General features: G+C 49.4%; 1 protein-coding gene across 4 annotated transcripts in view; it reads right to left on the minus strand.

Annotated features, from left to right (window-relative positions):
* Positions 1-24,120, minus strand: part of GRAMD4 (GRAM domain containing 4) — a 69,343-nt gene extending 45,223 nt beyond the window's left edge. Inside the window, exon 1 of one of the 4 annotated variants that reach the window (XM_074227267.1) lies at positions 24,042-24,120. In XM_074227267.1, coding sequence (XP_074083368.1) covers positions 24,042-24,070 — 29 coding nt within the window. In that variant the 5' untranslated portion in view covers positions 24,071-24,120. The other 3 variants (XM_074227270.1, XM_074227268.1, XM_074227266.1) reach the window with 3 other exon arrangements.
* Between the last annotated feature and the right edge of the window lie 217 nt (positions 24,121-24,337).

Raw genomic sequence — 24,337 nt, forward strand, 5'->3', positions numbered from 1 at the left:
CCTATCTGGTCACAGGACTCAGATTGTTCTGGAGAAGAAAGTGAGACTGGGGACTGAGCAGAGTCCCCTTCACTCAATTCATGTGCTTGTCATGAACTCCCTGATATCAAGATCTTTGAGAGTGAAGGTCAAACATCATCAGGAGAACAGGATATAACAATAAAAATAATAAATTTAATTTAAAAGAAAACTAAATTACCACTATGAAAAATAAAGAGTGAATGCTTCACCAATGATGATGAAATTAAAGCAATTACTAGGAGCTATTCTGCCCAATTATATGCCAATAGATATGATAATCTAACTGGAATGGATGCATAGCTTAACAGGAGAAATAGAACACCTAATAGAACACCCTACCTTGTAAAAAATAAATTGAACTAGCCATAAATGAGCTCCTTAACAAACATTCCCAGGACAAGATGGATTCATAAGTAAATTCCATCAAACATTTAAAGAATAGTTAATTTCAATATTATATAAACTATTTGGGAAAATAGGCAAAGACGGAGTCCTACCAAATTCCTTTTATGATACAGATACCTAAAGCAGGAAAATCAAAAATAGAAAAGAAAACTGTGGACCAATGTCCCTAATGAATATTGATACAAACATTTTAAGTAACACACAAGCAAGATTATAGTAATATATCACAAAGATCCTACCTACACTATGCCCAGCTGGGATTTATAGCAGGAATGCAGAGCTGGTTCAATATTAGGGAAATTGTAAGCAGAATTGATCATATCTATCACAAAAAAACCCCAAATCACATGATATCTCAATAGATGCAGATAGGACTTGACTACAACACTTATTCCTATTTAAAAAAAAATACTAGAAAACCTAAAATAAATGGAACTGTCCTTAAAATGAAAAATAGTATCTATCTAAAACCATCAGCAAGTATTATCCATGTTAGAGATGAGCTAAAAGCCTTCCCAATAAGATCAGGGATGAAGCAAGGAAGCCTATTATTACCACTATTATTCAATATTGTACTAAAAATACTAGCTACAGTAATAAAAGAAGAAAAAGAATGTGAAGGAATCAGAACAGGCAACGAGGAAACAAAACTATCATTACAGAACTGGTGCAAATAATCAACCATTTCAGCAAACCTGGCAAGAAATAAAATAAACTCACACAAATCACCAGCAATTAATTCTATGTTGCCAATAAAGTCCAGCAAGAAGAAAAAGAAATGCCATTTAAAATAACTGCAGACATTATTCCCCAATTGATAAGGAGACCAAGGATATGAACTAGCAGATTTCAGAAGAAATCAAAACTATCTAATTAGATGAAAAAAATGGAGGTGGCTAGGTGGCGCAGTGGATAGAGCACCGACCCTGAAGTCAGGAGTACCTGAGTTCAAATCCGACCTTAGACACTTTATAATGACCTGGATGTATGACCTTGGGCAAGCCACTTGACCCCATTGCCTTGCAAAAACTAAAAAAAAATGAAAAATGAAAAAGAAAAAGAAAGAAAAGAAAAAAATGCTCTAAGACCCTAATGATGAGAAAAATGCAAATTAAAATAACTGAGGAATACCTCAGGGAAAGGGAAAATTAAAAGGGAAATGACACATGTTGGAGGGGATTTAAGAAAAATGAGACACTTGTGCACTGTTGTGGAGCTGTGAACTGACCCAATCATTCTGAAGAACAGTTTGGAACTTTGCCCAAAGAGCTATAAAACCATGGCTACCCTTTGAACCAACAATACCACTGCTGGGTCTACAGCTCAGAGACAGAGAGACAGAGAGAGGGAAGGAAGGAAGGAAGGAAGGAAGGAAGGAAGGAAGGAAGGAAGGAAGGAAGGAAGGAAGGAAGGAAGGAAAGAAAGAAGGAGGGGAGGAGGGGAGGGAGGGAGGAGGAAAGATCTCTAGGCATAAAAAATATTTACAGCAGTTTTTTATGGTGGCAAAAAAATAGAAATTGAGGGGATGCCCGTTAATTGGGAAATGGCTGAACAAATTGTGGTATGTGATTGTGAGGGAATACTATTATACTATAAGAATTGATGTCTAGGCTGATTTCAGGCAAACATGCAGAGATATGTATCAACTGCTACAAAGTGAAGAGAACAGAACCAAGAGAAGAACACTATACAGAGTAACAGAAATACTGCACAATGATCAGCTGTGACTGACTTTGCTATACTCAGCGATACAATGATCCAGGATATTTCTGAAAGACTTACAATGCAATATGCTATCTGCCTCAGGAGGAACCTGAGTGCAGATTAAGGCACAGCTTTTTCACTTTATTTTTCTTGCTTTTTTTACAACATGGCTAGTAAGTTCATGTTTTGCATGACTTCAAATGTGTAACGGATATATTTCTTGCCTTCGCAATAGATAAGGGAAATTGGGAAGGAGAGAGAGAATTCAGAAGTGAAATTTTTTAATAAATGAATGCTGAAAAGCATACTATGTTCACTTTTTAAAACTTCTTTTATGTTTTTTCTTTCTTTTTCAAGCTTTTCCCCCCTTTTAATTCTAATTCTTTCACAATATGACTATTATGGAAATTTGTTAAACATGGTTATGTGTATATAGCCTGTATCAGACTGCTTGCTGCCATGGGGAGGGAGCAAGGAAGAGAGAATGTTAGAAAAATGTGGAATTCAAAAAGCTTTCAAAAAGATGAATGTTCAAAATTATCTTTTTATGTAATTGGAAAAAAATAAAATAACAAAAAGAAATGAATGCTAAAAATAAATAAGTAATTTTTTAAAATGCAATAACTTGTTGAAAGAAATAGCACATTTCAACCTCCCTGACTTTCCCCAGGTTGATAATATCCAATTTAATTGCTTTGGGATATTTTAGGAGACACCTGTGAAAAGGGACTGAGGCAGGCAAAAGGGGCAACCACTGCCCTTGGGTCCTGCCATAACTATCAGGCTTTGCTCCCACTCTGGCTGGTCACAGCCCCTGGCCTCCAGCTTCTGGCATTCCAGCCCCCTTTAAAACAGCCTAATCTAAGTCCTGAGTCTTACAGCAATAGAAAACAAAGGAGGCCCATTGTGGGAAAATGACTTTCTTCGGGTTGCATAGGCAGGATGGTCTCAGAGTCAGGATTCCCAGTCAGCCCTGTAACCCAGCCTAGTTATTGTACAGTTGAGGGGAAAATGGCCCAGAGGGGGCAAGCAACTTACCTAAGGTCCCACAGGGAGGAATGGGAGAAGGCAGAATTCCCACTCAACTCATCCAGTCTCAAAGTCATGAACTCCTCTACTAGAACCCACAGATCCTCCAGCATCCTGATGAAAGAGGCTTCAGAGAAACTGAGGCAAGAAGAATGGCAAAGACAGCCTAGACCCTGTGCTTTCCAGCTCCTGACCCCAGGCTCTTCTGGCAGGTGCCCAATGGGGCACACCCGAAAGCGAAATCATCCTTTTCATCATTGACCGTTGGTCCTGACACAGGAGCAGTTTTCCTTCCAAAGTCCACCCCTTATTTTCTTGAGATAGAACTAGCGGTTCGGCTGCTGTCCTAATCACAGCTGGGATCTGCCACCTGATTCATTCCTCAAAAGCAGCCTGGGCATGCACTGGCATGATCTGCAAAGAGTCCAAGTGGCCCCACCCTGACTGGGCCCCCTTCGGCCTTCCTTCATTCACTGAACCAACATTTCTAGACTGATGATGTGCTAAGAGCATACCACTCCTTCCTGACCCAATAGTTCAATAGCCCCCTCTCTACTATAGACCCCATCACTAATTCTGTGCCCAGGGGCTCGGTTATCCCTTTGCAGATCAACGAGAAAGGGCCTGCCCAGCTACATCTCTGCACACACAATGTGATCTTGCCCAGCGTCCAGGAGTTCAGTACCAGAAGCAAAGCTCACCAGGCGGGGCCCAGCCAGATGGTAGCAAGCTGAATCTAACCCCAGCTTTCACCAACATTTCCTTCCCCAGGACCCTGGCAGGAAGTGGGGCAGAGATGGGGGGGGAAAGGATTGGGGGGTAGCCAGACCAATACAAACACACCCTACAACAATCACATGGCACTGCATACTGTGGCAGCCTGCACTTCTCAGCCTCCACCCAAAATCCTCTCTGAGACTCCAGGTTTATTCAACAGGAGATTCAGTCTAGGACCAGATGACACCTTTCCCATTCCCTCTGTGTCAAATGACAATAAAAGCTAACAATAACAGTAAAGATAATGTCAGCACTTGTCGAGCTCTCGAAGGTTTGCATTGTGCTCTCATTTGATCCCCACAACAACTGGAGGAGTGGGGGCTGCTACTATTACCCATTCTATAAATGAGAAAATGGAGGCAGGCAGAGGCTCACTCTTGTGCCAGAGACACTTTTAGTGGCTAAGAGGAGGATGGGGAAGAGCGAAGAGAGGCTGGTGGCAGGAGACATGAGTTGTCCAAGTGGGAGGGGATGGACAAAGAGTCCCCGAACTGGGGCAGCAGCAGCTACGCGGGTGGAAAGAAAAGGACCAAGGCAAGAGCTGTGAAGGCAGAACTGGCAGGACTTGGCAATAAACTGGATCTGAGACTCTGGGGTGATGAACCTGAGTCATGGCAAACCCCCAAGCCTCCCACTGCAGCTTCGAGGCCAACTCCTTCCATGACATACACATATACAGTACAAACAGGGGGATGGAAACAATAGAATCCTAGACCCTTGGAGTTAGTCTCTCTGAGGGAACTCACAGGGCACCCAGGATAAACTGGATCTGCACAAAAATACCCTGGATGCCATCCTGACTGGTGATCACAGGGCATCTCCTCAAAGACCTACAGAGACAGAGCACTCATTACCAATCCTAAGGAAGAAGCCTTGGTGGAATTCTTCATAGGAGTTCATTTACTCAAACACTTATAACACACTAAGCAATTTTAATGTTCTAAGATCTGTTCTCAGGTCCCTCCAGCTCTGACCTTCCCTGTTCTGAGGCCCCTCCCCTGTTCTAAAGTCTCTCTCATCCCTGGCATTTTGTGTTCTAAGGTTCATAGTTCTGACATTCCATGTTCTCTGTTCCAGGTCTTTCTCCCAGATCCCTCTCAGAGGGGTGGATTCAATGACCTCCAAGCACCTTCCAACTCCTGAAGCCCCAAGATCTGCTTAGTCTTCCTGCCCAACAAGAGGAGATGAAAACAGCCCCAGCTAAAATAATCACACCAATGATGATAGCTACCGTTTATACGGTGCTGACTATGGGCCAGACCCTGTACTGAATGCTTCCTAAACAGGAATCTCATTTGAGGCACAAGAAAAACTAGGAAGTCTTCCACAGAATCCCAGGCTGCCATTTCCGCCTGGGCCTGGGGGGAAGTTCCCTGGCCCTCCTTCAGTATGGGAGAGAGATGGCCTTGGAGCTCTCCAAGGTCCTCGAGTCTGAACTCCTGCCTGGACTGACAGTCTTTCTTTTCCCCCTTTGTCTGCAGTTCCTTGGGTATTCTCCGTGGATATGGCCCCTCTCTCTCTCTCCACCACCCTTCTCTCCCTTCAGAGCCCCTGCTCCTGAACAGACAGGATCACCCTAGAGGGGCCATGGTCCCCTCTGTTATGGACACAGCTTCTCCATTGACCAAGAGACTTGGGGCCAGCCAGGCTACCCTCTCCATTCTGGGCTTCTCTTGTGCCATTATCTGCATGTCTGCCTGGCAGTCACCGTTCTGGGTGAGGGGGCCTCCAGCAGGACCCAGGCAAGAGCTCGGTCTCTAGGGTGCCTGTCTTTTTCTCACAGTCTCCATTTCCCCTGAGCTGTCTAGCTTCATGGCTCACTCTAGTCCAAGATTCAGCAGAGAGAAAATTAAATCAGAGGCTTCTGTACTCCAGACTCTGCTCTCCCTCCTGGCTCTTCCCCTCATTTGTCCGCCCAATGATATTTGAAGGTGTGGTTTTCAGCAGGAACTCTTGTTTCTAATTGCAGGTGAACACCCACACAAACACACACATCCAGAAAGCCTCTGCTGGGCCGAGCAGCACCGGGGCCCTGCGGTCAAGCTTCTTTCACAGGACCAGACAGCACAGTCCATCTTGATCTTGTTCTCATTCTCCTCTGTCTCTCTCTCTCTGTCTGTCTCTCTCTCTCCTCTCCCTCCTTCCCTTCTTCTTCCTCTCTCTCCCTCCTTCCTTTTCTTTGTCCTTCTTTCTCCCTCCCTTTTTCATCTCTCGCTCTCTCTGGCCTGCCTTGATTGTCCACACTCCCTTCTCCCAGAGGCAGCCATCCTGAAACAGAAGGTGGCCTCCCACCACACCTGTCCCTGGAGGTCTCCACCTAAGCAGCAGTTTGGTACAGTAAAGATCTTGATTTAAAGTGTTTCAATATTTGGAAGGCCATCAACAAGCTTTTGGCCTGGTCTATCTATTTCATTGTCTGTAAAACAGATGATCTCTAAGGCCCTCCAGGGCTGGTTCCTATATTCTCTGGACCTTAGAGGCAAGCCTATATCAGACCCCCAGAAGGGGGGGGTTTGAACCCAGGTCCCTTGGCTCCAAATCCAGCATCCTTTCCACTGCACCATGCTACCTAACAGACATCTATCCACAATTTCCATGACAGAGTTCTAAATAATGAAATCTGAGGCTTTGCCTGATGACCTGACAAAAAGCAAAGCCAACAAAGACCTTTCACTTAGAACATGTTTTTAAGGGGAAATAAAGGTCCTTTCTTTATATTGGCCAGAGAGAGTCATATTATCATCCCCATTTTACAGATGAGGAAGTTGAGACTCAGAGAGGGCCAGTGACTTGTAAAATGATGCAGCAAGTGGCAGGAGTGGGATACCAGCCCAGATCTCTTGCTTAGCAGGGCAGTACAAGCTGTCAGATGTGCTATTTCCTGGGTCAACAAAATCCATTAGACTGTCCCTACTTACTACAGAAGGAAAACAAGCTCAGACTTTTTCAAGTATTTTCAGCAAGGCTGAACTTCCCCTTTAGACACACCAACAAAGCATTAGAGAAACAGCCCATCTCCTTTTTCCCTCTGATGCTGCTGCCAGAGCCTGCAGGTGGGCTCCAGAAACAGCAGGATCAAAGTCAGGGCAGTGATGGGTCCTCAAGGCAGTGAAGTTCTCTCACATACAAACCCCAACCTAGGTCAGAAAAGAAAGGCTATACACCACTGGATCCTTAATAGAAAACATTTCAAAAAAATTTTAAAAGCCTCAGAGAGAATCCCTTTAAGGGGTCCTTTCCTACTGATGCAGATGAAGCTCCACTCACCACATCCTCTCTCTCCACGTCTGCCTAGAAGGTCTTCAGCTCCCGGTCTCCCGGTGACAGCCCAGTCTTTTAAACATTAAACTAAGGCAACCTTGCTGGAAATAGCCATACCTTGGGGTCAGTCAACACAAGTTGATTGAGCAAGGAGGGACAAAGGCCAGACCGGACCCTGGCGGAGGGGTGGGCATAGCCTGCTGGGGCCCTGACATCCAACATCAAAGGCGTTCTCAGCAGGCCCATCCCAGAGCCAGGCAGCAAAACAGTCAAAGAACAAGACGGGGCCACCTCCTGAACTACCTGGCTCAACCAGCCTAACAGGTTAGTGGGCAGAGGGAAGGGTGGCTCCTAAATCTCCTTCCACATGGATTCTGGGCCTTATCTTGGTAACTAGAATTTGGTGAAGGGAGAGGGAGCTCCCTGGCTGACCAGGAGGCTGCAGGATTCTCTGTAGATGAGTGACAGAATTGCCAAATGCCTAAAGGAAATGAAAATTCCACAACTTGGGCCAAAAATCAGGGTGGAGGCTCACAAAGCCTGGCCCTCGCAACAGCTCTGGAAGGCTGGCAGTGTCTAGGAGCCTTACTTTACAGAGGAGGAAAATGATGATGGGGGAAGGGGACGCAGTTAGCTAACATCCGTGACTGTGGCCTCCAAGGGACCTCCTTTATTCACTCAAGTAGAGATCTTATTATGAAATAACCAATTGAGATTCAAGTGAATCCAACAAACAAATACTGAGTGCCTACTATATATATATATTCTAGCAGCTGGGTTAGGCCCAGAAGACACCCAAAACAAAAAAATAAACACATAAATAAGCATATGACACATACAAGTCACGACCCAAAAATCTGGAGGAAGATGGGGGGAAGAGCTGACCAATGAACAAGCCTGAGTTCATTCAACAGATGCTTATAGAACATATAAATCCCTGAGTCTGGGCAGAGCAATGAGGCCCTGGGGGTGGGAGTGGGGGGTGAGGAGGAGAAAGCCAAAGAGCTCAGGAAGCTATGTCCATGACCATTTCTTGACTGTGCACATCCAGGTAGCTGGTTCCATTGGGATCAAACTGCTATTGGGTGAGATGGACAAATCTCAGTAGCTCCCACAGAGAGGACTACGTACTTTTGCTGTTCTTGTCTGTGGACCTTCTCTCTCCTTTGAGAGAATGAAAGTTCCTTGGGCCAGAGTGCAGTAGCATGGACCCCCAAAATACTTGTGGATTTATTGATGACTAAATATACTCGTAAGAAAATTTATTCTGTTAACAACGTAAAGGATAGATTGTAAACCAGAACTGTGAGGAGTCTTTTGGATGAGGCTAGGAAGGTGACAAAGGAAGGAAAAACATTTCAAAGGTGTGATAATAAGCCTTGGTGAGACTTAGGGAATGGTGGAAATAGTGACTGATGGGGGTGGGAGGGAAAGGCATGGACCTAGGACAGGGAGATGAAGAGGTCAGCTTGGCATGTGCTGAGGGATGGGAGCTCAGCCTCAGGTGACCTCTGCACTCCCTACCCCAATGGACTGAGCAAATTCATCATGTAAACAATCTTTCAATAAGAAGGGTTCCCAATTTCAAACAACAAGCTGTTTTCCTGGCACTTCAGATGCAATAAGGAAAAAATTGATGAGGTTTTGTTGTTGCTGTTTTTTCAAGTTGTTTTAAATGAAGAAACTCAAAAAAACCTCTAAATCAAAATAGTTTGAATTTCTATGTTAATGGGCAATTATATCAGAGACTCAGGATCCTCTTTCTCAATTCTATTACCTAGGAGACTCTGACTGTATAGAAAGGCTTGAAGCATGATTTACAAGAGATTTCCACACAACACTGACAAATACAGTCTGATATCAGAGAAAGAATGTGATTTGGGGACAGGTCTTGAGTTCTGATCCAAGCTCTGCCATTTTGGATATGTATGATTTTTGAATAAATCATTTGCCCTCCCATGGCCTGAGAGTCATAGAATGGAATCAGGAAATGGAATCCTTCTCTGGTGAGTAATTAAGCAGGAAGAGCAAAAAGATGAGTGGGTAGCTGCTGGATCACTTCCCATACTGACCCAATTATAATATCATAGGGTTTAGAGATGGAAAGGTCATCTGCTCTAACCACTTCATTTTACAGGTAATGGAAATAAGACTGGGGGCTGGGGGTGGAATCAACCCACAGCTAATAAGTAACAGCTTTGATTTGAACCCAGGTGCTAGGTCTCCATTGCATGCATTTAAGGAGCATCTCTAGGATATGGGGAACAACAAGTCTGCATATAAGCAGAGAGAAAACTATGTGAAGTTCAAGTGAGGTAACTGAGCCAGAGGTGATGCTTGAGGGAAGGTCTATGGAGGAGGACAGCTTGGGCAAAGACTCATAAGCAGGAGATGCAGCATCAACTATAAGGGACAATAAATAGATCAGTTAAGACTCTATCCTATGTGTGAATGAGGGTACTGAGCAAGTAAGATTGAAAGGAAAAGCTCTCAGCAGATGTGTTGGGGAGTTTAGAGGATTCTGAAGGAAGGTTGGAGCTGGGCTTCAGGAGGAACCAGCAGGCAGCCATGTGGAGGTTGGGCTGGAGCAAGGAGGAAGTGAGGTGGGCACCCAGCCCAGTTCTTTTAGCACCATCTTTTTTACTATTCCAGCAGCAAATCGTCCTTCATTCTAGATCCAAGCATGTTTCTAGGGAAGGCTATGCAGGGCCCTCAAGCCCACACCAGCACACGCTGAAAAGTTCAGAAACTTCACTTTGTACAGCTCTCCCAGGTCGACTTGAGGATTCTGCCAGTCAAGAATCAGGACACATCCTTGCAAGAGGGAGGGAAATGGGTCCAGCCTAGCCTCCCTGAATCAACAATTTTCCAATCCATGGAGAGGGCTGTGATGAGATGAGGCTGTGCCTACCCACGTGGTGCTTCTCTCACCCTGCAAGGGCACAAGGACCACAGTAGAGCACCATGCTAGAGATGAAAAACCTGAAGCTTGAAGAGTGTGACGGACCCAAGGGCACTCAGGTGGTAAAAAACAGAGCCATGAATCTTGACTCCAAGAACAGTGTTCTTTCCACCACACCCTTTACTTGGGTGTCAACTGTATCTTTGGTAAATCCCAAGACAATTATCTGCTGGTAAAAAGTTGGCAGACAACTAGGGTGTATAGCAGAGGTTAACCTGGGGTCGTTTAGAAGTGCTCCCTCTGGGTGGCTAGGTGGCACCGTGGATAGAGTACCAGCCCTGGAGTCAGGAGGACCTGAGTTCAAATCTGACCTCAGACACTTCATAATGACCCGGCTGTGTGACCTTGAGCAAATCACTTAACCCCATTGCCCTGCAAAAATGAAAAATCAAAAGCAAGGTCACAGAGGAGAAGGTCGAGAGAGGTCACAGAAGTGAAACAGACGGGAGATACTGGCGAGGCAAAATGGACAGGTGACATTGGCCAGGTGAAACAGACCAGGTGCGCAGAGGCCAGGCGGAATGGACAAAGAGCTGTCAGATGATGTCATCGCCCTTGGCAACAGTCTGCCTACGGATGGGGAGAGAGATGGGGAGAGTCCAGGGTGACTTCTAGCCTGGGAGCCTGAGGGGCTAGCAGAGTGGGGATACCATCCACAGTTATAGAGAAGGTAGCTTTGGGGGGAAAGGTAAAGAGGTTAGTTAAACTCAGGCTGAGTTGAAGATGTCTGCTGAACATCCCAGCAGCTTAGTGGTGAAGTAGACAGACTCAAAAAGGACCTGAACTCAAATATGGCTTCTGGCACTTCCCAATTGTGTGATTCTGGACAAGTTGCTTCACCCGGTTTGCCTCAGTTTCCTCAACTGTAAACTGAGCTGGAGAAGGAAATGGCAAATCATTCTACTATCTTTTACTACAGAGAGTTGGACATGACTCCTCAACCCAACAACTGGACAGTTCAAGATGCAAGACTGAAGGCAGAAGAGTCTTGGGCAGGAAAGGAAAGGAAAATTTGAGAATTGTCAGCATAGAGATTATCAGTGGCTCATAATTATAAATACTTGGTCCAGAGTGATTAAAATAGCTTTAATTCTTCTCTGCAAAGAAGGGCCATTTCTCCTAATGAAAGAAGGCCCCAAATTATGACAACTTCCAATCTAATAAGCAGTTTGAAAGGCTTGTTCCTCCCCCTTTGTGCCAATGGTTGGCCAGGGTCTCATTCTAATTGATAATTCACCCCATGTGGTTTCCCCACCTTGGTCATCATACTAATGAGCACTGGGAGTAAACAGTACTATGCATGAACTCCCTAGAGCAGGCACAAAGAACAAAGACCCTAGGCCAACTGGGAACCAGATGGGGAAGGTCTGATCTAATCATCTTATATTCACATACTTGCCCATAAGTAGGAATGGGGGCAGACCCTAGTCTTTGTAATGTAAACTAACAATCTTCCCTTACATTCTTGTGGAAACCAAACACCCCCACCCCCACATTCCTTACATAGCTGACCTTCAAATCTAAGGAAGCAGATGAGATCACTAAGTGAAGTAATCTAGGGGTAAAAGAACAAAGGGAGGGTGGGCAGGGAGGATGTTCTAAAGGAGGATTCAGTAAAGGAGAGAGACATAAGAGAGGTGGTGGGAGAACCAGGAGAGGGGTATGCTGAAAACTTAGAGAGAAGAAAGTAATAAGAAGAGGGTGATTGGTGCAGCTAGGTGGCACGGTGGATAGAGAACCAGCCCTGGAGTCAGGAGTACCTGAGTTCAAATCCAGCATCAGACACTTAATAATGGCCCAGCTGTGTGGCTTTGGGCATGCTGCTTAACCCTATTTGCCTTGCAAAAACCTAAAAAAAAAAAAAAAAAAAAAAAAAAAAAAGAGGGTGATCAACTAGTATTGATCAAAGACTAAAAGAGATATTAAGGAGAACACAATTTGAGAAAAGACCTTTGGATTTGGCAGCTAAAAGATCATTGATTTATTTGGAAAGAACAGTTTGGATGGCATAATGAGGTTGCACGCCAGATTGTAAGGGGTTAAGAAGGAAATGAGAGGAAAGTAAGTGGAGGCATTGATTGTAGTTCAGCTACAAAGGGCAGAAAAGCCAGAGGACAGGGATGGAAGAATCAAATGAGGTTTTTTGAGGATGGCAGAGACATAGACACATCTTAGGACAGTATCTAATGGGTGCTTAAATATTTATTTATTATTGATGTTTGTAGGGAAGGAGTCAATAGAAAGGGAGAGATTAAAAATAAAAGATGGAAGGGGAATGATAGGGCAATCTGCTAGACACGGGATAGAATGGGATGCTTCCAAGTTCTCATTCTGCCATTCCCTGTTTTGAGGCCCCTCCAGATTCAACATTCACCACAGCAGAGCACTAGGAAGATCCCTGCTAGAACTGGACTGGACCTTAGAGTTCATTGGGGCCAAGTCTCACCTTTTCCAAGGGAGGCAAGTGAAGTCAGGAAATGGACTCCTCTAAAGTTACAAAGATAAAAAAATAGCAGAGCCAGGACTCAACCCACACCCTCTGGATTCAAACTTCAAGCTCTTTGATCCTCTGCCTCACAAGGCTTCCCTTCTTTCTTCTTCTTTCGCTTTCTCTCTCTGTCTCTCTCTCTCTCCCCCTTTCTTCTCCTGCCCCCCCATTTATGTTCCCTTAGCCAAATAAGCTCAGTATCTCAAGTTTGGTATCCCCAAATCTGAGCTGCAAGAGACCTCAGAAGTACCAAGTCCAACCCACATCTGAGTCGAAGTCCTCTCTAAAACATACCCAACTGAGTAATCCACCTTCTCTTCAAAGATCTGCATCGATGGGGACCTCACTCCCTCTTGTCATAGCTCCTCTGCTTTTGGACACTAATAAATAAAAGCTTAGGCCAGGGCTACTGAAAGAAGGTTCCTGAGTTATTTTTATCTAGAATTCTATCTCCCTGTGTGAGCCTGGAGGGAGGACTCATTCCCCAAGCTACCCAGGCTTCAATTTTCCTTTCTGTAAACTGAAGGAGTTGTACCAGAGATTTCCAGAAGTCCTGCCTTCTCTAAAATGCAGCATAAAAACAAGCTGAGCTGCTTCTGGCTTCAGGTCATTCATGGACTGTTCTGTCACACATCCTATGCCATGGCCTGAATGGCAGCACCTGGAGATACCAGTCACAGAGGGCTCAGCTGGGTGCCCAGGATGGGGGGGGCATGCCTTAATCATTCAGGACTCTACAAAACTGATTCCAGCTGCTGATGTTAAAATGGAGGGCAGAAGAAAAGACAAAAGAAAAGACCAAAGACAAGAACTTGGCCAGAGTCAACTTTGCAAACAGAATGGCGAAGACTAAGTGGATGCAGAGAGCTAAGGGAAAGAGAGAGAGGGAGAAGAGCAGGAGTGTTTGACTCCACAACCCCGCCCTCCCACCTAATGCCACTCTCAGGGCTGTGATGAGTCTCCCTAATCTGAATGGCAGATTGCTGAGCACCCTGAGGTCTCTATTGACAAGAAGCAAGAGCCCAAGGGCCTGCTTGGGTGACTGGGTTCACACGACAGTGCCTGAAATCAAGTTGGTCCACCAGAGTCCTGGAGCCACGGAAGTGGATTGGAAGAACTCCCCCAATCACAGTACCTTGATGACAATATTCTGACTGATGGTCAACCTGCTTCTTCTCAAAGACCTCAGTGACAGGAAGCTCACTACCTCTGCACTAGCCATTTCCATTTTTGGATTGATCACATGCTCTACTAAGCCAAAATCTGCCTCTTTGCCAATTCTCCTTCCCACTGCCCTGTGGACCCAAGTCCTGCCCCTGAAGTCCAGAAACACCCCCCCCAATCCCTGTGGAAATTATCCACCAACATGAGCTGACCCAGATCCCAGCTGGCAGTAACTGAGTAGCACCGTCTCTGAGAGTTCCCTGAGATTCCTAAAGATTAGGCCATTCTCTGGAACTCCGCAGCTGGTGAGTGGCAGGGGCAAGGACTCCGGGGAAAGTGACAGGCCCCTGGATCTGAGCCCAGTGACCTCCCCAGACACCAAAGCGGCCCACGAGCCTCCCTGGGCACCCAGAGGGAGAAAGCTTGGCAGTTTCTTAGATAGAGGCCCCTCTGCATAGGAGTGTAGTTAGAAGGAATCAGGAGTTTATCTTCTGGCCATCTACTAGCATTTATTTAGCACCTGCTGTGACCTGGATAAATGTGACTCCATTATCACAGCAAGGCCTGGGTCTGGCCGGTGAACAGAACTGCTTTTCAGAGTCCATCTAAACCCAGGCCTTCCTCCCCCCCTCCCCCAAGGCCAAGCCTGTTTTCCTCATCTCTATGTAGGAGATAAGTGAACAGATCCAGTGACTGTCCTCGGCCTTGGCTGCCCTTGGAATCAGATCTCTTGGCTTCTGTATCCCAGCCCAGGAGGCCTAGGGCAGGCCAGGACACCGGCCTCATCTTCAACAAGGAGCCTGCTGAATCACAGGAGAGAGGCCTCACCTGGCAATACTTTCTGGCCTTGGATGTCTTCTGAGGCAGTAGGTGCTTCCACGAAGTCTGGGGGCACAGTCTGGGAGGTGTGCCAAGTGTCTGCAACCTCCGAGGAAACAAGAGAAAACTCATATGCTCTCAGTGGGGCGTGTGTGTGTGTGGGAAAGCCACCAGGCTGGGGGAGGCAGCCCCGACAAACCAAGCTGTCAGCGCTCAAAGCCTGGGCCTAGTGGACAGAGTCAAGGTCTAGTTCCACAGGCCAGACAGCTGGTCTCTCTGCACCTATGACTCTTAGCAAGGCTCTCACCAAGTCAACAGCTCACTCGCTCTGCTATTTGGTGTTTTACAGAAACAAAGAATTGAGGGCTGGAGGGCATCTTATAGAGAGTTGAATCCAAGGCCCTCATTTTATAGAGAAGGAAACTGAAGCCCCAAAAGCGATTTGCCCAGGGTCACACAGAAATCCTATTTTGTGTACTTCTCATAGCCATGGGGTTGAGGATGAATTCCTAACAAAAAAAGGATAGAGGTAATTATGAAAGATTAAACAGATAATTTTGTTTACATGAAGTTGGAAAGTTTTTATACAAATAAAAGGAAGACATCTGGCATAAGTGAAGCCATCAACTGGGGGAAGATCTTTTTACCAAATATCTCTGATAAAGATCTTATCTTCAAAAATATACAAACTAAGAAAAATATAAAAGACCAAAGGTCATTCCCCAAAAGAGATGAGGCCAATGAATAGGAACAAACAGTTCCAATGGCAGAATGCTCCAAATCACAAATAGGAGAAATGCAAAGCAAGCCTCAGGTTTCACTTCCCTCCAGAAAACATGTATCTCTGATGGTGGGGTTGGGTAAAGCTAGGCACACTCTTGTATTGTTGGTGAAACCCTGGATTGGGAAAAACTATTCTAGGAAAAAGCAAATCAATTAATTAAAATGTCCATCCCCTTTGACTCCAAGATCCTACTAGTAGACATGTACCCCAAGGAGGTCACCGACAAAAAGAAAGGCTTCCTAAATACAAAAATATCCCTAGCACCATTTTCTACAATAGCAAAGATCAGAGAATGACAACAAACTATATGGTCCATGAATGCAATAGAATATTCCTACACTGTAAGAATGACCAATATGATGAATCTAGAAAAGCATAAAAAAGATGCAAAAGTGAAGTCAGCAGAGCCAGGAAAACAATAAATGAATGAAATAATTACAATAACATAATTGGTGGAAGTAATCACCACCATGACCAGCACAAAACAATCCAAATTTAATGAAGTAGAAATATATTGACCAAACTTGGCCCCAAAAAAGAGCAAGAACTCATCACCCTTCCCCTTTCCTTGAAGAAGTAGGGGTCCAGGAGAATATAATGTTGCATATAAAGACAGATGGTTCTCAATGTGTTAATTAGTTTTACTGAATTTTTTTCTCTTCTTCCTCTTAAAAAAAAGATTTGTTCTAATGGAAGAGAAAGGGAAAGGAATCACGGGAAGTATGGACAATGTAAAACAAAATATGGCAATATAAATCTACCAGGAACCTTGAGAGAAAGACAGGTCCAACAAATGGTGGTTGGATGGAATTTTGGCAAATCTTTGCCTATCCTCAATTTGGGCAATCACTGGAGATTTAGTGTGGAACGTGCCCAGGAGAAGAATTCTGAAGCCCTAGGAACATCATTTAGGACCCTGGATCTCAGTTTCCTCATCAGTAAAATGACAGTAAAAAGCTGTGAAGAAGACCATCAATAATAAAAGTGCTTGCAGAGCTCAGCAAAGCTGAGTTTTAAAAGCCCTGGGAAGGCTGATAAGAAGAAGGCATCCACTCCTCCCCCAAGTCTATCGATATCAGTATGAACACTCGCCCCTGGCCCTGGCCCTCCAGGGACCTGCTGGAAACCGGTGTTTCTCCATCGTGTAAATATAGTGCATGGATTAAAATTGATGAGGCCTTCTCTCTCATCCACTTAAAGTCCTGTGAGCAGGCTTCCCATATGCCAGGCCTGAGCTGCCTCAAGGCTCTCGGGCTTAATGTCTAATTAGGAGAGATTCCTTGAACGATCCTTAACAACCCAACAGAAAACCCTGTGAGCCTGAAAATAGAACAGGATGAGAAAGCTACCCTCCAAAATTATGGCGATTAGGCCGAACCTGCCACAAGCCCTTCCAGCCTCTCGTAACCTCAGTTTCCTCTTCTGTAAAATAAAGGCTGGCTCCAGATCAAATCCTAGGATGCCCAATTCTCCAGATCCCTCAGAGGAAGCATTGTTTGGGGATCAGCAAGTAAATCAAGCCAAGCAGACTGGGAAGCAGAAAAGTTTTTTTTTTTTTAATGTGGCAGCTCAGCATAATAAAAAGAAAACTGAATTTACCACTCTGTTCCTCAATTTCTTCATCTGTAAATTGAAGGAAAGGTCTAAATAATCCCTAAGGCCCTTGCCAGCTCAAATGATTCTATGATTCTAAATGATTCTATGATTCTAGAAAACCACTTAATCACCCTGTACCTCATTCTATAAAATGAGGGGAGTAGACTAGATCATTTCTCAGTTGCCTTCTCGCTGATCCTCAATCCAAATGGATCAGAGGCCTTGCATTTGAAATTTCAGTTCTGCCCACAGGCTGGCTATTTGACCTTGGCTAAGAATGCCCTGAACCTGAGCTTTCAAATCCACCAAATGGGGATGATAAAGACTGGCCCACCCTCCTTCCCAAAGCTGGTATACTCTGCCCTCCCAACCAATCTAAGACTATAAGATTGGGTTTGTTTAGTGGGGATTTGGGCCAGACCTTTATTTCACTGAAAAAGGGTTTTCCCATGAAGTGAAGCCCAACTCTCAAGGTAACTCAATCCCTTCCCTAGAAGACCTTAAGGTCTAGGAGAGTCACCTGGGCCAGGCTGGGCCAGACAGAAAGAGGGGGCCCTTGGTCTCAGGCCTCTGGGACTCTCATGGCTTTTCTAAACAAGAAGCATTGTTGTTATTGCTCTATCGAACAAATATAAATCTTTGCCTTCTGAAAAGTTTGTACAACTCATCTCCTCTTGGTCAGCTGACCACGCCAGTGGACACCATGCTATGTAGCAGTTAGCATCTCATCCCAAAAAGGTGCCCCAAGAATGCCTTTTGAGGCCCTCTGACGCTGATGCTAAAGGGGGCTGAAGTTTCTGCACTTTTGGAGTTCTTGTGTCTATTTTATTTATAGTTTTCTGTGTCCCAGATCATGATAGATGTTCACTTTCCAATGTGATCGCCTGTGGCAGCCCATCTCTTGATTTCTGACTTACTGGGAACTAGGTCCCAGAGACTGCTTCTGTCCAGGATCTACCTCCAAGCTCTGGGCAGTTTTACCAGAAGAGTCTCAGAACTGTGAGAAGCACTAAGGAGGTGAAGGCCCTGAGTGAGGCCCAAGGGGGCCTGTGAAGTGGGAGCTGTAGCCTTGTTCAGGTGGCCAGATCTGTCCTGTCATCCCCACTCCTGACTAGGCTTTCAAGAGGTAAGATCCCCAAAGCCCAAACCCTGGAAGGCATGGCCTCTGGAAGAACTAGTCTTGGCTGGCCTAAACTCTTTCAGGTCAATACAAGATAAGATCAAAAGATCAAACATGGATTTCATTGTTTGTCAAAGGACCTTGTTTGCTAAAGTGGCAGCTGAGATCAAAGTCCCCAAGCCCCAACAACAGGCTCCCAGGGATTCTGGGGAGGCTGAGGCTCAGCAGTCAGAGGGAGGCCAGGTCAGGAGTTGGGCACTCCCAATGTGGAACAAGCCCTTCCTCCTTCAAGGAGGCCCTTCTTGGCTCCTTCCTTCCCTCCTCTGGGATTGCTTCTGGCTGCCATTCTCCTTGATAGAATGCCTTACTGGGAGTAGCCTCCCCACAAGATACCCCTCTGCTGTATCCTTCCCCCACAAAGTCTCCATTAGGGAAAGAGTCCCACCCTACCCCACTTCCATCTTCTCCAGGCTCTCCTCTTTTGGGGCAGGATTTCCACCAGCATCCAGTCTAACTGGCCTCTGGGCCCCTAACCCCATAGCTCAGATCTCTCCTGGGGTCAAACAGGAGGCAGCCCTGCCCATCCTTCAAGGGGCCTGCCTGCTCAGGCCTGGGATGAAAACCTTTCTCCCTTCAGCTTCCCCCAGTTTCCCTTTGGTGTGTCTCCCTCAGGGCCACTTCAAAGTGTCTGCGTACAATGACAACCTGTTCTGGACAATTAGAACAGAATGTGGCCAGTAGTTACAACTCACTCCCTTCTCCCCAAAACCCAGGAAAGCTGTCCTTGTCATTAGCCTGGGAGCTGCCTTCTGGGCCACTAGGCCACTGCCCATCTTGGGAGGAGTCCACCCATCCACCCTTCAGGGCCACAGGCTCAGGGACCAGCCTGTCCAATTCTGCCTGGCTGCCAGCACAGAGGGAAGTTGTAGTCACTGCTCCACTCTGGGAGGACCACAGCCTGTGGCCCAGACTCTCCAGGCCCACTTCTCACCCTGCAGTCCCCAGCCCTACCATCTCTGCTCCAAAGGGGGTAACTACCCTCTCCTTGGGGCCCAGAGACACCCAGGCCCCAAAGACAGCCCCCCACTCTGTCCTCTGCTTCATCTCTCCCTGGTGTTTGCTGACTGAATGCATGAAACTGAGGGACACCCCTAAGTTGACAGAGAGATGGGAGAACAACCATGGTCTCAGGCGGCAAAGGAAGCCTGTCACTGAGTCATCAGATCAGAGCCCCTGGCACCAAAGGGCTCCTGCCAGCCCCATGGGCTGCAGCCCAGCACTAAAGGAAGGCCTTGATGGAGAGATGGGGAAAGGCCGGCTCCAGACAAGCTGTGGAGGGAGAACCGGTCCTGCTGCGTGACCTTGGGCTAATCACTCTCCCTCTCTGGGCCTCAAGTTCTCCATATGGAAGAAGAGCAGCTTGACCCCATTCTGAGCCCCCTCCCAGTTCTGACATTCCCTATTCTCAGGCTCCTCTCCTCTCTGATATTCACCATTCTCAGGCCCCTTTGGTCTCCTTCGGTCATTGGCAGTGGTTCACTTTGCTGCTGACCCCCCTGGCTCTCCATTGTGGCCTCTCTGGGTGACAGTCTCTTAAATCTCTCCAGACATCAGGCATGAGCTCAGCAGATGCCCAAGGTCTCTAAATCTCTAGAGCCATAAAGCCTTTCCAGGTTCCTCACCCCACCCCATCTGGAAGCGATCTCTCCTTTCTCAGCTTTCCCTCCCTCTGGTGACCCTTGGCTTTGCTTGCTGGAGTGGAAGCTTCCTGCAGCAGGGAGGGCCCCTCCATCTGGACTCCCCAGCATCAGCCACAGGCCTGGCCCACACTAGGTCCTTGAGCCATGTCAGCTGGGCTGTCCCCTCCTCCCTTCCCAGCCCCTGGACCCATCTCTGGTGTGAGATGAAGGCTGGGTTTTGCCAGGGCTAGGCTGAGGTGAGGGGGACTGGGAGGCCCAAACCCAGCCCCAGCAGCTTCTCCAGGGTTGCCATTCTTCAGTGTTTTGTCTTCAAAGCCACCTTCCTTCCTAAAGTCTGGAAGGGATGGGGAAGGAGAGGCAGAAGACCAGACTTTGCCCAGTTACTGGGTGACTCTGGCCCTGAAAAATGGGCCTCCTCCTGTTTGTTTTAGCTACACCAAGTGGGAGCATGTGGCAAGGACTCCATGGTGCATATGTGTGTGTGCATGCATGCATGTAAGTGTGTGTGACACCGAGAGGTCACCCAGTGGTTAACAGTAGTGTCCCAACTGGACTAGGCTAACCCAAATTCTTGGGGTCCTCAGGGGTCTCTCAAAATTAGGAATGAAAGGCTCTAGGGTTAAGTCCCGTCTGTGGACCTTGCCATTGTATGAAGTTGGGTGAGTCATGGCACATCTCTGGGCCTCAGTTTCCCCCATTTGTAGAGACTAGGCATGTCTCCTGATTTCCCCTACTTTCAGGAGGGTAAGTGAATCAGTGAAATGAACCCAAGCTCTGAAGTCAGAGGATCTGGGTTCAGATCCTGCCTCTGACACTGACTCAGGCCTCAGTTTCATTTGTAAAGAGGAGTGGGCTAACCCGAATGGCCCATGCGGTTCCTTACACTGGGATCCGCCTCCCCCGATCCTGGGATATGTGCTGGCTGAAGTCTCATATATACAAGCTGCCTGCTGGCTATCCCTGAGCCCCTAGGCTGTCACTATCCTGGGGGCCACTAGGGGCAGCTGCCAGCCACTCCTTGACCTAGAGCAGGGGCGGGGGGAAGCCCCCCCCCCCCGGGGCCTCCTGAGGCTGCCCTGGCCAGAAGGCCGGCCTTCAGTGACCATGCACCTCCTGAGGGCAGCGCACCAGGGCTGCTTCAGTAGGAGGATAAAGAAGAGCATGGGGTCCTCGGAGCCTTTCAGAGGGGGCCCCTCGGCTCCCCCCAGCTGCTCTTTCCCCCAATTCTGTTCAGGATCTAAGGATGGCCTTATGAGAAGAGGGATTATTGGCCCTCCCTTTCACATCCGAGTGGGTCAGCAGCTTCCCACAGTGCCACAACCAAGAGTCAAAGGTAGGTGTCTCCTGACTCCAAGTGCAGTGAGCACACCACTGGACCACACTGCTGCTCCCCAAATACCAAACTATTCTTATTCCCATTTTCCAGATGTCAGAGAAGAGTGAAACTAAAAAAAAGAGGGGAAGAAGGCTCCTTCTAAGCCCTGGGAATCCTAGCTGAGGCAGGTCTGGCCTCCAAGGACTCATGGTCTGATGAAGGGGGCAAGGCATCACTGCTCTGTCTGTGCCACAGAGAGACAAGGTGGCTGGAAGCTATCTGGGGGTGAGGGGCACCTTCTCAGGGAGCCCCCTCAAACAATGAGGAAGTCTGGGACTTGCCCAGGGTCACTTAGCCAGGATGGCTCCACCACCCCAAAAGGATCCCACTGAACCTCATCCTCATGGAGATGAAAAAATGCATTTTTACATTCTCCTAAGATTCCAGATTCTCTCTGGATCCCAGACAAGCATAAGCCAGAGAGAGGAAGCAAGCTTCTAAGGCAGCAGTGAAACAGGCTTTGACATCTGTGCAACCTAAGAGACACCCATAACGGAGGCAGCTACTAACACGGTGGAGAAGCTGAGGCAGTCCCTGTTCCGGGAGAGCTCCTTCCTCCTCTTCACCTAAAGCTCCAGAGAAAAGGCTTCCCCCAACCAGCGCCTGCCCCCCCAAATGCCCCCATTTTCAGACAACAGATCCTGTACCAACTTGTCCCAGGACATTCCTCAATGAAACTCAGTCTGGGGAAGAAATGACGGGTGTTGCCATCCACAGCGGAAAAACAAATGGGATGAGAAGCACACAGGATCCCAACTAAGAAGGAAAGCCTTTGCCTGGGGACCTACGGACAATGTTCTGGGAGACCTACGGAAGGAGGGAAAGGTGGGAAAGCTGGAGAACATGGGGAGGCAGAGTGGAGGAGGGAGGGCCTGCTGTGGCCTGGCACAATGGTTCCACGTCAAAGGAGGAATGCTGAAATCAGAGACCGCCGGTGGCTGGATTTCACCTCCAAGAGAGCGAGAAAGTTGGGCTGAGGGAGGGAAGGTGGGGGCCGGGCTGGGGAAGGCGGGGGGGGGGGGGGGGGGGGTATTTGCTCCCAGAGGTAACTGGGAGCCACAGAAGGTTGCGGAGAGGACAGAACCACACTCCCAATCTCCAGATGGAGCTGAGGTATACATATTTGGGGACTCCACAAAGGCAAGAATTTGTTCCATGGGTGAGGAACGAAAAAGAGAAGACTGATATTTGCTCATTTGAAAAAGAGGCCTTTTCAGAATGATTTTATTTAGGTCATTTATGCATGGTGAAGGAGTTAGTGCAGTCGACCACTGAGGATGGGGGGGACAGGCTGTGGCAGAAGCCGCCCGGGGGCACCCCTGGCCTGGAACTTTCCAAAGGCCAAGGGCAAGGCTTCAGGGGGCTTCCATCGGGAAGAAGAGAGGAGGAGGGTGGGCGCTCCCCTGGGGGACCTCTACCCACCAGAGTCACTTGGTACCAAGGAGAGCTGTCCAGCAGCCGGAGGGCTGCCTCTGGGACGAGGAAGGCCCAGGTTCTCCAGGGCCTAAGCCCCGTCCAGGAGGCTCACTGGGGGGGCAAGAAGACCCTCCCCGGCCTTCCTGGGAGGTCCTGGGGGTCTCAGAGCCCTTCAGAATGGGGCTGAAGAAGACTCAAGGCGGCTGAGTGGAGCTGGCGACCTTGGCCGGGTCCTGCCTCAGTTTCCTCATCTGTAAGGCAGAGTGTGGGCCACGATGACCTTGACGGTCCTTTGGGTTTCCACTTCTCCCTGCCGTGGGTCCCCCACCTGAGCAGGCGCCACGGCGGTCTGGAGGCTGCCTGCGGGCTCCCCCCACCCCGGGGCCCCGCCTCGGCTTCCCCCCCAACCCCGGTTTCCCTCTCCCGGCGGAGCCCGACGCCTGGTACGGTCCCCGGCTGCCCCCCGGCCCCGACCCGCGGGGGCCCACTGATGTTGGGAAACGCCCCCGGGGGGCCTCGAAGCCCTGGCCACCCCGCGGCCCCTCCCCCGGGCCCCCCAGGAAGGCTGCCCGGGTCCCTTTGTCTCCCTCGCGGGGCAGCCCCGGGCGGATCGGGGTTCAAGAGCTGCGGCTGACACTCCCCCTCGCGCGTGGCCCGAGGGGCCGCTCCCACGGCCCCCGAGACCCCCGGCGCTCCGGAGGTGCCGCGCTGCACCCCGGCTTCGGAAGGGCCCGGGGGGGCCGCGGCGGAGACAGCGGCGCCTAAGCGCTGGGCCCCGCCGGCGCCCCCCGCCCCCACGCTGGGGGCCGCTGCCGGCTGGGGGGCGTCTCGGGGGCACCTCGGGGGCCACCTGGGGCCGTCTCAGGGACGTCTCGGGGGGCATCTCGGGGGGCACCTGGGGCCGTCTCGGGGGGCACCTGGGGGAGTCTCGGGGGGCGTCTCGGGGGGCACCTGGGGCCGTCTCGGGGGGCGTCTCGGGGGCCATCTCGGGGGGCACCTGGGGCCGTCTCGGGGGGCGTCTCGGGGGCACCTGGGGTCGTCTCGGGGCCGTCTCGGGGGCACTCGGGGGTCGTCTCGGGGGGCACTCGGGGCCGTCTCGGGGGGAGTCTCGGGGGGCACTCGGGGCCATCTCGGGGCCGTCTCGGGGGGCGTCTCGGGGCCGTCTCGGGGGGCACCTGGGCCGTCTCGGGGCCGTCTCGGGGGGCACTCGGGGGGCGTCTCGGGGCCGTCTCGGGGGGCACCTGGGGGCGTCTCGGGGGCCGTCTCGGGGCCGTCTCGGGGGGCACCTGGGCCGTCTCGGGGACCGTCTCGGGGGGAGTCTCGGGGGGCACCTGGCCGTCTCGGGGGGCACTCGGGGCCGTCTCGGGGGGCACTCGGGGGCCGTCTCGGGGGGCACCTGGCCGTCTCGGGGCGCACTCACCCTGCGCAGGGATCCGAGCCAACTTTCATTCACGCGCGCGGGGGGCGGGGGGCGGGGGGGCGGGGAGGCCCCCCGGCCGAGCGGGCCGAGCCCGCGGCCCCCGCGCCCCGCGGCCGAGGCGGCGGCCTCCCTCGGCGCCGACGCCCGGGCCGGGCCCCTCCGCCCGCCGGCTCCGCGCGGCTCCTCGCTGCGCCCGGGCCCGCGTCCGCCGCCCGCCCGCCCCGCGGCCTCCGGCTGCCCGGCCCCGGCCCCGGCCCCCGCCGCGCCTGCGCCGCCCCGCCCCCGGGCCCGCCCCC

This window comes from Macrotis lagotis, chromosome 2 (assembly GCF_037893015.1).
Source record: "Macrotis lagotis isolate mMagLag1 chromosome 2, bilby.v1.9.chrom.fasta, whole genome shotgun sequence".
In the NCBI taxonomy this organism is placed as follows: Eukaryota; Metazoa; Chordata; class Mammalia; order Peramelemorphia; family Peramelidae; genus Macrotis; species Macrotis lagotis.